Source organism: Triturus cristatus, chromosome 8, assembly GCF_964204655.1.
Source record: "Triturus cristatus chromosome 8, aTriCri1.1, whole genome shotgun sequence".
Lineage (NCBI taxonomy): Eukaryota > Metazoa > Chordata > Amphibia > Caudata > Salamandridae > Triturus > Triturus cristatus.
In genome coordinates this window covers 1,125,008,053-1,125,021,927 of record NC_140591.1, presented here as the reverse complement: position 1 = coordinate 1,125,021,927, position 13,875 = coordinate 1,125,008,053, and the positions used below count along the sequence as shown (strand labels likewise).

Sequence of the window (13,875 nt, the reverse complement as noted above, 5' to 3'; positions counted from 1 at the left end):
TAAATAACATAACATATCATTGTAAGGAGAGACTAGCCACAGCTCTTTGTGCTTTTCAACACCAGCATGGAACCCTTAATCCACCCCAACAGTTTTACCTTTTTGGGGATATGCCAGATACTTGGTGTATCAACAACAGTCGGCCCAGCCACTGACTACAGACCTCCCAGCCCTTCCAAGGCCTGAAAACGACTAGGCCATCAGGCGCAATGTATGACCCAATCCTCTGTCCCTCTGGCAGCAACTGCAAAACCTTTAGAGCGCCCTTAGCAGCACACAACCGTCTGGGGCCGTATTACAATAAGTGCCCCGGGGCGCAACTGGCGTTTCCCCCTTTTTTTTCCGCGCCCCTGGGGCCCTTTGGTATTCTAAAAGGGGCGCAGACGTTTGTGTGTCCCCTTCACTAATGCCGATAGCGCTAACGCACTTAAAGTGCCAGCTCTACCTTCAGAGGGTGTCCCCTCATTTGCATAGGGGCATGCCCTACGCAAATGTGGAAATTCCTTTGACTCTGCGCCCACGCCATATTACAGACGCGAGCACAGAGGCAAAGAAGCGCTCAGGAGGCGCACTGACAGTGCGCTATTTAAAAGGTGGTGCACTGTCAGTGCGCCTCCTGAGAGCAGCCCTCTGCAGGGGGTAAAGGGTGTCCCAAACCCCCCCCCCCCTCCTCCCCCCCGGACATCCCTTTGCAGGCGGGTGCAGTCACTTCAGTAGCCAGTCATTACGACTGGCTATTGAAGGCATGCTCGCCACAGTTAATCTCAGACCACCTCTAAATGACAGCCAACCTCTTGACATCATTGGAGTTCAGTCATCCTGCCAAAGCCACACCTGACTTCCTTTGCAGAGGCTTCCTTTCATCTGAGCCCTATGTTGCTGCCTCTGCACTGAGTCTCATTGAGGATGGATCTGACCATACCTACCAACTCGTAGGAAATGAGTTTTCTGGATTGTTTGGTGCCTGATAATAATCACAAGGTGAGAAATCTGCAGTTAGAGCATTCACCAGAAAGATCGCTACTGAATGCAAGTGGCTTGTTCGTCTGCTCTCCAAATAATACATTGCTTTCATACAATGAAGTGGAACATTTTTAAATATGGATTATTTTCTTGCTAAACTTACTGCAGCACTTCAAAAGAAAGTTTCACAGACGTTCCATTGCTTCTGCTGGAGTTATTAATTGTTCACGTTTGCACCTCAGATGATCCTTTTCATGCTTCGACTTTGTCAACTCGTGGTCATATTGTCGAAGGACTAGAGTCCTCTCTGAAACAGTTTAGCTTTTGGTGAGAACTTGCAGCTGACCCTTCTTGCATTCAGCTTGTTCTCGTCTAGGGAATGACTAAAGAACTACGAAACTATGGAATCCTTGGTGTTATTTTCCAGTTCTAGAGTCTCCCCCGTGAACATCACCTCTTTTGATGAAGATGTGAAAGATGTACTGCATTTTCTTGTTGAGGTTTCTCTGACATGACTATCAGCTGGAAAACGGCAGTCACACTAAATCACAACTGCTTAGAGCTCCTGATCTTCACAAAATGGTTGATGGCAGCTACAACCCAGAAGCGCAGCCATAAGTGCGCCAAAGACAAGCCTGTCTGCGTCCATCCCTGCCTGTATCTCGTCCAGTGCCAGGAACCCTTGTCTGATCTCCGCCCAGCGATACTCCGCAGCTCTCCTTAGGTCGCCAGACACACGCAGGACAATCACCAACAACGCTTTCATCCCCACAACACGCCTCATCAAACCCGCACGTCAACACACCACACATGATTCTCAGCACACAACCGAAATAAGGGACCTGCTGAGTAACAATGCACCCAACATCCTCTTTATCTCAGAAACCTGGCTCAACGCCTCATCAGCTCCTGACCTCGCCACCGCAATCCCAGTGGGCTACAAAATAGCTCGATAAAGCCAAATTCACAAGCCATGAGGAGGACTCCCTATCATCTACATGGAATCCTTCTAATGTGCAACATCCACAGAGAAAGCCACCCTATTCATAAAACAGCTGCACTTCAAGGTGCAAATCCCAGAAAACTTCACCCTGAACGGAACCCTCACCTAGCAACTACCCGGACCTCGAGCCACATTTACCGACCTCATCGTCAACTTCGTTGCTCCGCTCACCATCAACTTCCGAGCCTATATTCTCCTTGGTGACCAACTTTCACCTGGAAGACAAAAACAACCCCTGCTCCAAAGCACTCATCGAAAGCTTGAGCAACATTGGACTTAACCAGCTCGTCCCATTACCAACACACCACAGGACACACACTGGACCTCATCTGCACCACAAGCGACCGCATCAAATACAACTCCCCAACTCCCCTTTTACATATCCAAATTCTTACCCATCAAACCCAACAACCATATTGGCTCATACAAGCAGGCGGTCTGGTACACAAAAGACCTCAAACTACACCGTAAACAGCTAGAAAGGAAAAGGCGAGAAATCCACAACACGAGTGACAGAACTACCTACAAGGCCGCACTCAGTCGCTATTACCAGCAAATAGGACACACCAAGAAAAAGCACTGGTGTACCGCATCGAAGGAAGCTCTAACAGCTTCAAGTAGATCTTCTTGATCATTAAGAATTTCCCCTCATCCTCTGCCACGGTTACCAACATTGCTGCCTCTCAGCAACTCTGCGACAACATATCCAAATTCTTCCACAGCAAAATCACAAACCTCTACAGCAACTTCACACACCAACCCAACCCCAGAGAACGTGTTGCTAACCTACCGACCACCAACCAAGACGGCCACTAAGATGAACAACACTCACCAGAAATGACACAGCGGCACTCGTGCAGACCATCCCCTCTGGGGCTCCAACAGACCCAGGCCCCCACCACAACCTGGGAACATCACCAATCAGCACCACCCTGACCCACATCATCAACACCTCCATCACATCTGCCACTTTCCAAATTAATGGAAACTTTCAGAAATTAATAATCTGTAAGTAGGAGGCAGCATAGTAGGATTGCACGTCGGCTGCAGCAATGCCCCCACAGTATGTGAACTGAAAACATGTCTGAGGAGCAATGCACGACACTCCACCATGCCACAAAAATTAACCTGTTGGAACCATGATGGAGGAATAGCGTAGGGATAATTCTGTAGCTGGTATACCATTTGGGGTAGGGAAACCATTTTGAAAGTGGCCGATCTGCCGAACAGGTACTATGATAATGAGGACCAAGCCTTCAGTTATTCCTAACTGGCAATACAAGTGGTGGGGCTACATTATGGGTCTACGAAACGGTTGGGTCTGGAGAATCCAATCCTCCCTAAATACTTGAACCCATTAACAGCTAGCGTTAATCCTGATTCCAACTCCAGGTCTCCAGCGGCCCCACCCACAGCAAATACCACTGATTTCCCAACGTTCATGTATAGCCCGGTAGGGCTCACCAAAATCCTGCATAATCTGCAAGATTCGAGGTCCATAGGTTGCAGGATCTGTAACGAAGAATAAGACATCAGCAGCATACATGTGCTATCCTATCAGACAGCCCTGTAGACCATTCAAACCCTCACACCTGAAAGTCAATCCTCACCCATGTGGCTAGGGGCTCCATGGCCAGGGCAAACAGCAGGGGGGACAATGGGCACCTCTGTCTTGTACACCGGCAGATCTGAAAGAGATCAGAAACTGTGCCAGCCACCTTGACTGTGGCAGTTAGATCAGTGTATAATAGGTGGATGTAAGAAAGGAACCTTAGCCCTAGATTAATGTACTGAAGAAGAGCAAAGAGATACCCCCAATTGACGGAATCAAAGGCTTTATCAATGTCGGCTAAAAGCACTGCCGCCCCAGTTGGTCCGGCATGGGCAAGGCATTATAAACCCGCCTGATATTGTGGCAAGTGGGACATAAAGCTAGCCTGATGAGGGTGAACCAGGTCCGGCATATATTTTATTAGTCTATTGGCCAAGGTTTTAGCAAGAGGTTTCACCTCTATATTGAGGAGTGAGATTGGATGGTACGATGAGTGTACAACGGACAGGCGGCCTGGCTTAAGGAAGACTACGATTTCAGTATGTCACCAATCTTACGGAAGTCTGGATTGAATCACATCCAACAAGTGTTTCCCCAGTTGCAGCATATAGGATTCAAAAAACGCATTGGGGAAGCCATTAGGCCCTGGCGTTTGGCATATTTTTTTACACTACTTTTCAAAACCAATGAATGGATTTACACCAAACCAAGCAAAGACATATATTGAGTAAAATTCTTGTTTCATGTCTAGATTGCTATTATTCTGTACAACGTTTTTTTGTGAAGCAAAGATCAAAGCTTTCTATGCGAGTCAAAATGCAAAATGACACGTTTTAAAACCCTTTTCTTTTCCACCCAACATTGATTTGCACTAATCTTCCCATGCCAAACTTAAATCAAAAGAACTTTTTTGGGAAAGTCTTTTTTGTAGATTTGTCAAATGATGCTAAAGTTAGTAGCATAACAAAACGAACATTGGCAATGCCAATATGTCTATCATTAGGTCTGGGAATGTGAAGCATTTCAAGAAAAAAAGAATGGGAATGGATATGTATTTGTGTGGAACCAAGGAAGTGTAGAATAATGGTGTAGGTTAAAATCGGGTTCCATTTGCGTTTTCAAGCCAGACCTAAAAATCCATGTACGTTAATGACTGCCCTCCTCCCATCTGTGATGCTGCCAAAGAAACACCATGAATTAACTAGTTATCTAAGACACTTTCATAGCATTACAGTGCGTATCTGTCCTTAGAAGTTCAAGTTCAGGCAGCCAGATAAATAAACAAAAGTATCACAGCTGTGTGGAAGACAGGCACTTTTTGTGAAAGCACACAACTTCTGCCCAATGAAAGCATGTACTACTGGCTCCCAACATGAGGGTGGAGCCAAAGCCCCTTTCTAGGGATGCTCACATAATTGTCTGGTGGCAGCTGCTCTGTCGAGCCAGATCATAAAAATACTTGTCAGTGGAGACTCTTGACTTATCCATAAATACAGTTGCTATCACCAATTCTGTAATATGACCATTGTTGGGTGTGAGGAGAGGCCTGAGTCAAAAGTGAAGCCTCAAGTGAGTTGATTCCCCTACCCTGCCTCTATAATGGTGGTAACAGCATATTATACTCTGTACATCTACATGTATAGTTCATGCCATTGTATTTTTTTCATGTGTCCTTGTTTAACAAAAGGTATTTAACCAAAACCAGGATTCAAGGGGTTGAATTTGTGAACTGTGGTACAATCAGATTGAAGAAACCTTGTAACTACTAGGAATGTTATTCTTGTGTATAATAATTATTACATACAATCTGTGTGCCAGTAACACGTATTGTTCTGCAGTAAATGTTGCTGTACTGTATAATAAAGTAGAATTTGTTCTTTTAACAGTAGTAATGAGTTAAATATGCATTTATTAGCACAGTTTCTGTAAATAACGGGTTATTGGGCCACCTGCATTATTTCGTGTGCGTGGAAAAGTTTCAGTGGTGATGAAAACGATGGTCCTCTGGTGTTGTCCTCAGTTTTTAGACACTGATAGTTTAGCTCTTGCCCAGTGTGCTTCAGGCACAGGATGAAAAGCTTTGAGAACCCAGAATAAATTGCTGTCTCTTCCAGGGTTTCACCAACCTGTCGATCCACAGAGGTGGCTCCTCTGAATGGTGTGGTTGAATAGCCTGGTGAGGCAATCAGTAAATCATTACTAAATCAATACCGTTCTGATTGGAGGTAGATATGTTCCAGACATGAGTCAGTGGAAAGGTTTAAAAACCCGGTTACATATTAATGAAAAAAGTCAGTTTTCGAGTTTCAGGAAGTGGGCAGTTTATTTGTTCACATACAGTGTACCAGCTGCCCCTGCTGAGATTTGAAATATTACGAGCCTCTTACAAAAGCTATTTGTAGTTTTGTATATGGACCAGAAACTAAGAAATGAATAAAACCTAGATGAGTGAAGTAGCACAAGTGACAGACCCGAAACATGTGGAATACCCTTTGGAATGTGACATTACAAAATTGCTGCCATTTTAGTGCAGCGAAACTGTCAATCATAAAATGTGAAAGAAGTTTTTGAAGCCAAAGTTTGATCGAGGGCATTCCCCTTCCTAACAATTAATGGTGGTGCAGTGCAAAGCTGGCTACACCTTTTCAGGTCACAATTACATAGCATGAACTTGCACTTAGCACATGTTCCTTGCGTGGTCCAACCACATTAATAAAATGAGTGTTGCACTTGACGTTTATTACTACAGTGCATTCACGGTAGGATTAGTGAATCTACTTGTCCTGTGTGCCTAAACTGTATTAAATGATGTATTCTTTGAAGGCTTGTTGAATAAAATCATTATAATACAAATTGGAATTACATAATGTGTGCCTTAATACATTAAATTACATTTACTGTTTAGATGTTGAGTAGAAACCATCCTCACATTATAAAATGTAATTTATATTCAAAACAAATTTGATTTATGTATTGTGTTTACTAATGTTTCATATATTGCATTAAAATGTAGTTCTTAAACACATGTGAACCTTTAAGATTTTACTATATGTCAAATGTAATATAAATCTAATTTACTGACATTTTGCATTTACTTGTGCTTAAATGTGCACACGCATATTGAAGAGGCACTCTTGCTTAACACCCTAAGTTGTCATTTTAAGCCTATAATTTCCAAGCTGCAAAACCTACTGTTTCCATGTTTCTGCTAACATGACATTTCTTGTAGTTATTCACATGTATCATTAGTTTGAGAATAAATGCATTACTGTACTAGTGATAGAAGGAGAGAGGCTGGTAAGACCTTTCAAGCATTAATTAAAGGTCTATTTAGCAACGTTGCCACCTAACCTTAGTGTGAGAAGATGTCGTTCCCATGTCCAGTCCAGTGTGGGATACTTGGCGAATGTTGCAGTCTGCAACGTGAGAATGGAGGACGACAATGGACCCCTGATGATGCGAGCAGAGGGATGTTACTTGAACCCTTTCAGTGTGAATATTTGGAGTCTAAACTGTCTGATGCTGAAGCACTATTCCTTGGACTTTGAGAGGCTTAGACCTCTATGGTGCCTTTGATTCTTTCCTAAGTGTGGTTTAGGATAAAACTTGCTTCCCTAACCCAAGAAGACCCTTGACCGAACTTCTGAAAGGCTGGCACCTTTCTGTTTAATTTTGCTGCCCCATTTTGTTTTCCTTTATGGAATTTCTTGATTTGTGAGATCCTTTAGGCGCTAGACTCATCCTTTTACGTTGGACTCTAATTTAGGTTTACTCGTGTACAGACGAGAAAATCTGAGACTCTTCTCTGAGTATCAGATACTTATGTATTGCTGTGACTTAACTCCTTGTTTGCTTGATACTGGTATGCTTACACTTCTGTAGGAGGTTGGGTTTCCCAGTTGTTGTTCTGTATCTTTATAGCAATGTATTAAGTTGTGTACCTTAACTTGATTGGTAACTTGTATTAAACCATCTTAACCACAACTACTCATCCCTGGTCCTTGTTGTGTAGCAAAATTGGTTACACTGTTGATTGAACTTTGATTGCTGTCATGTTAACTCCCATCACCTCTGTTGGGGGGAAAAAGGTCCATCGGAGGACCAATGGTAAGAGGGTTGGCCCAAAACACTGCCTCAATGGTAAGAACACATTGTGTATTGCTCGATTCTAGTTAAGAGTGAACATACAAATGTTTGATGCAGCTACTTTGAGTTCTTAGATTCCACTTTGGTCCTCTCCTGTAGCTGGATGGTTCTCACCAGAGGTACACCAACGTACATTTTTACATACGTAGATGAGGTAGACCCCACCCATATCCATGTCTCATTTTTACTCTCTGCTTGCTTTTCCCCTGCCCCCTTCCTGAATGGACAATAAACCTACATTTGCCCATAAATGGCACTTTAATTGGCATTCCGTTCCCAACGAACTGATTCACACTACCCTTTGTGCACTTGAACTTGGATGTCAAGTGACCAAGCCTGATATGTAAAGTCTGGATGTGTGCATTTATACCTGCGCATTGAACTTAGAGCTGTGAGAAATCCACAGCCCTAAGGCTAGGGTTTTGCGTGGGAGCGTGGATGTTCTTGGGCACGTTTGCACTGGAAAAGTGGTCATCTCCCTCAAAGTTTTCACCAAAATCCAAAAGTGTTTCTCATCTACTTAGCATTAGGCGCCAAAAATGCCTCAACACTTCCATAATTTTGTGATGCTGAAGCATAATTTTTATTTCCATACACAGAAAAACATTCCCTGTCACGTGTTATGGGGGCTCGGAGTAATGGGTTTTTCAACGTAGAAAAATATTTTACCTGTGCATAAAAAAAGGTTAAGATGCAGATTTACCTCAACCCTAATCTTAAATCGTTAGATCAACCCCCTCCGGAGTTTTCGAAAATTTTCGTTATGTATAAGCACATAAGTCGTTGATTTTCTTGGTTTGTGGCGCCTAGTCTTTAATATTTGTCAATTTCGAGAAAAAAAGGTAATAACTGGAATAAAATGACTACAGTTTTACTACCTTTTCGGTATGTGAGTGAGACCCATAGTAAATGAGAGCAGCGCGAAGAATGTCGGCGCTGGGAAGTGTCTCCTCCTTTTTTTCCATCTTTCAAGTGCATAATGGGAATTTCTCACCTTTGTTCTGCTATTAATGCGACTCCATTTTGCTGTAAGTTTCATCAGATGGTGCCAGGTTTTCATGGTCATGTCTCTGCTTTGCAGCTTGTTATGGAGTTCTGTGGCGCGGGTTCGATCACAGACCTTGTGAAAAACACAAAAGGGAACACTCTGAAAGAAGACTGGATTGCTTACATCTCTCGGGAGATCCTCAGGGTGAGTAGTAACTGTGGGTGTTGCTTCTTGAACCCTTTATCATGTGAGGTGTGCTTGTGTGGAGGCTGTGTGGAAAGTTGGAAAGATTTTTATTACATTTAAAGTAAAAACAAATAAGCAAGACCACAGTGTAATTAAATTGGTTACGATTACAGTAGTTAAAGTTTCTAAAGTCATTAATGTAATATGGAAAATCTTGCAATATGATTTTAGCACATCGGCAATTTTTCCATGTAGCCAGCTTCACTATGTTGTAAACTTAATATAAAAAAGAATTAATGTAATAAATACAAAGTAAAAGCTCTTGCGGCTGTGGCCAACACCAGCCAGCTTTGTCTAACAAATCTGAGAAAACGGAAATAAAATCCTGTAAAGTAAGTATGAAAAACCAATATTATCTTACATGTATGCTCAGATTTTAACGTCCTTGAAAAACAAAGACTGATTCAGTTTGTGAGAATTATGAACCGTGACCTGTAGATTAGTGGTTTCTTCAGTTGGTGCACCAAACAAGCTAGAGGACTAGTTGCATCACAGCCTGATAACACAAGGCTTGCTCTTTCTGGAGCAGCACTTTTCTGTTGAGGTCTCGGCGCCTTCACAATTAGACAATGGCGCATTATGTGACTGTTGCATGGACGAAAGAGGGCAGTCTAAGCAGTGGCCTGTCCTTTTTAGGTCTCGCCTGACCCAGCGCATGCGCTGGTCTGGCGAGACTTATTGAGAGGGCTCCAAAAAGTGCTACCAGGCCAGCCTAGAGCTACAGTGCATGTGCGTGGGCGCGCGCGCCGCGCTTTACCGCGATCACTTTCGCGGCTGCGCGGCCGCTTGGCATAGCCAATAAGTATTTAGTTATGCACTTATAAGGTCCCAAAGGCGAGACCTATTGGCTATGCCAATGCTTGTTAGTCTTGGTCTGTGGCAGCACCACTAGACTGGCCACTGTGAACAGGGTTGTGGGGTAGAGCCACCACCGAGTCAGGTGTACTGACAGGCCATGCCAACTTAATTTTTTGAAATGAGGCAAGATCTGAGGGCCCGTAGATCCCTGCCCTACCATGTCCCCTCATTAGGTTCAGAGCAGAGGCTCGCTCCAAACAATAGGCCCCAGCCCCCCTCCTGAGCCTCGCAGTGAATTCTGAGACAAAAGACCCAAGCCCATGCTGCCACATCGGACCCTTACAAACTCTAGGGCAGGAGGCCTCTTTTAATGTTCTCCTTGTATCTCCCCTCATGGATATGTAACCCCCTCTGCATAGCTTGTAATATATAATGAGCATTCAGCAGCAGTGTAGGATACAGCAACGTGCATGAATTTATTTTTCTTAAATTGGGCAACAAGACCGCCATGCCCACTTATCGGGAAAATTGAGGAGGCAAGGTGGTGGGGGTGTGGGAACCCCAAGCAACAGGTCTCTGCTGCCACTCGTTCCCATTAATCTCTTGAGTGGGTGGCTGGGGGATGTAAAAAACCCAGTAAAAGACCCATCTTCATGCAGTATCATGGCAGGTGGGTGATGGTTTCTGTGCATGTTTGCTTCCCCAGTCGTCAGCCTGACATGAAAGTGATTTGTGCTGACAATATCTGCCTCATTATTACTCTTATGACCACGAGCAGGTAGGTGGTCCCTGGCTTGCTTACTGTACCCAGTGTCCAGGTGCAGATGTTATCTGCACATTTTGCATACCCTCCCCATCTATACCATAGCAGGTGGCTCTAGACATGCAGTCTGTGCTTGAGTGGCCGTAATGACCAAAGCCACGTGCTTAGTTGCATCTGGGCATGATACCAGCACACTCGTACCAGGGACAGGCAGCCACGGAGCTCTCTGCCTGCCACCCGTAACTGCGTGTGTGTAGGAGAGGTAGACTCAAACATTTTGCTCACAGGATTGGCATGGAAAAGTTTGAATGCCAGTGCTCTTTGGTTTGTTGACTGAGCTATTCTAGAAGATATGAGGTGTGAAGTCATAAAAGAGATGGTTGCACTATGGTGCTAGGGTTCTCTCTCAGCCGCTTATTCCTTAATTCTGATGGTTCATGTAAGGGATATTGCTTGTTCCTCCATTTCTCACTGCTCGCTTACACTTTCTCATTGCAGAACACAGGGACACTTCGACGACTGTAAGGATGGTGAACTATTGTGACTTGACTCATCTTAGGCTCCTGATACCCGGCATATCACATGGCATAACAGTTCTTCTATGGGGACTCCTGAGATAGATCATACGCACAAACCGCAGAGCGCCTCAACTTTGCCTATTGCAGAAAACTCTAGGTGCTCATCTGATAATACGCAAACACCTTATTCTCTCCAGTTATGGTTATTCAGTAAGCAGTTAGACACTGTCATACCCGTATGAGTGTATAGCAGAATATTACATCACAAACCTAATACTGTACATATCACAAGTTAATAATTCTTTCTCAAAACTTTATTGCTAGTAAACAGCAAGCCATAGAAGTGTTTTTATTTTGTATTTTTATTCCTGGATCCTCTTTTCTTTTTCAATAACTGAGTGTATAGAATGCTAGCATTCCCTTCTTCATGACATCTTCACCAGTGGCTTCAACTGAATTTAAGGGAATCTTAATGGTCAGCCATCAGAACCCATGTGCCGGTGGTAATTTACACATGAAGTTAGTTACATTTCAATAATTGTGATATTACTGATCTCTTGGCAGGTATCGATCATATCGATAAATTCAGTCTCTCTTTGGCCATGATCACTATTCCTGAAATGCCGAACTACGCTGACTGGATTTCTTCTCACCTATCCGTTCATTTGCATTAGAAATGACAAAGACAATCAGTGATCCTTTTCTACATATTTTAGCTTTGATTACACCTGTCAACTACACACCATAGAGAAATAATTTACAAACCTATAAAACTAAACAAAACCTCTATTAGTGGGGAATTTAATACTATTGCCCAGGATGTGATTTGTACCAGGTTTAGGGCCTGGTCAGGGCTCTACACAAATGTAATGCGATTACTCGCATTCTGTTTTTTGTATGAAAAATGCTTTATTTGCCTCTTCATTGGTTTGTTGTCAATTATCTCGGTCAATAAAATTGTTACCATCAGCTGCAACATGTGTAGTTGCATATAGACTGCTGGAATTATTTTATGTGTAAGTTAAGACAAGATTAGGGGCCATATGTACAAAGGTTTGGCTTTGGGATTACCAAGTAGTGAATTTTGGAGATTCACTATTTGGTTATTGCGAAACCCCAGGTACTGATGTGTCTTTTTGACACATTTTGTGACTCCCAGTGGGTTGCTAGTAGACCTACCTAATTAATATTCATGAGGTAGGTCTCTGTTTGCGACCCACTGGGAATCGCTAAAATCACAGGGATGGTGGCCTCCTGGGGTCAGCAGACCACCTTGTCTGGGATTGCTTTTAAATAAAGCAATGTTTTTTTTTTATTGCAGCCCGTTTTCCTTAAATGAAAACAGGATGGGTTTCAAAAAGAAAAATTAAAAGTTTTCTTTTTCTTCTATAAGAGTAGGGGTTGGCCTGTGGCATCACTGCCTGCTCTTAAAACATCTTTTGACAAACATTCACAAAGGGAACGGGGTCCCTTAGGAACCCCTCCCCATGTGCAAATGAGTTACCACCTACCTAAAGTAGGTGGTAAAATGTAAATGTTTTCATACATACCACTGACATTTGTTAATAGGAAGGGATGCCCTAAACACGCCCCTTTCTAATGCCTTTTCGCAAACCCAATGTGCGATTTGGTAATAGCTTCCCGAATCGCAAATTGACCTTCTGTACATTGGGAAAGGCATTTTTTCATTCACAAAGGGCCCGAATCAGCTGTTTGCAAATCAAAAAATCCTTTGTACATCTAGCCCTAGGTTTTAAAAGTTTTTATAGGATTGCTATTCATTGTTGCAGTATTTATAAATGAATTTGCATTATTTTATGGTTTTTGTAAACCAAATAAAGATTTATTGACTTGACTCTCTCAATGAATAAACTATAAATACTGCTTTAATATTCCACACTTAAACAATAGATCCCATGCACACAGTGCATTCAGCGCATCCACTTATTGGTGCATTCCTACTTGCTCCAGTCTGTTACTCTCAGAGAAAGGTCAACCATGCTCAAAATGCAGCGCACGTGGGATCTCGATGATTCCCCTGAGTACCAATACCTCCGGGTCTATCCTTCAACATTTTGCACTGAATTTGGGCTTGGTGTACTCGATACATCCTCTGTCATTGGGAGCTTCAAACCTCCCCAGCATAAGCCTGAGAACCAGGCACCACTCACAAGTGTAAGAGTTACCTAAGCAACTAACTTCATGAAGGTATCTTGTTGGATACCAGAAACTATGAGCTCCAGTCTTCCAGCCCTCCATGGTCATAAACTGTAATCTCACAACCTCTCTTCTCCCTCTCAGCTGACCCCATCGGTCCTTGTCACTTGAGCAACAAGCTACCATTCCCTGATGGCATCACATAGAACATTCTCCCTAAAAAACAGACGCAGACATACTGTAGAAGAGAAGCGGAGAACTGGCTCAGCGTACCCACCTTGCGTATAGAAACACTGGGAGCTAAGTTCCACTTCTGCATGGCAGCCCCCCACATAGGTCGGGGGAGGGTTATGTGACTGTATGACCATGAGGCCCCATTGCCATGTGTGTGCATGTTCTGGAAACACCCCTCCAGCAAGGCTTGTGACAGATTGGGCATGGGGCAGTTGAGTTCTGTGTTTCACTAGACCCTGGCGAAATTTAAATTTCCTTTATTTTAGGGATTTCACTTTACATATATAACCTGAAATTGTACCAGTTGTGTAGTTACTTTGCCATTCACTGCTTAGTTATAGCGCAAGAGCGCGGGAATGAACAACCATAACCTGCAGAAATTGATGCAAAGACACATTTTGCGCTAAACTGTACTGCTTGCATCTCCGTCTCTGTCTACATGGCTGTGCACAGTAGTATTTCCACTAGAGACAAACCGATGCCGTTGTCTTTTGTAGATGTGTGTTT

General features: G+C 43.3%; 1 protein-coding gene across 12 annotated transcripts in view; it reads left to right on the top strand.

Moving 5' to 3' along the window:
* MAP4K4 (mitogen-activated protein kinase kinase kinase kinase 4) overlaps positions 1-13,875 on the top strand; it is a 528,397-nt gene that overhangs the window by 326,769 nt on the left and 187,753 nt on the right. For all 12 annotated transcript variants that reach the window (XM_085622755.1, XM_085622753.1, XM_085622748.1 and 9 more), the window contains exon 5: positions 8,746-8,856. In XM_085622755.1, coding sequence (XP_085478881.1) covers positions 8,746-8,856 — 111 coding nt within the window. The remainder of the gene's footprint in view (positions 1-8,745; positions 8,857-13,875) is intronic.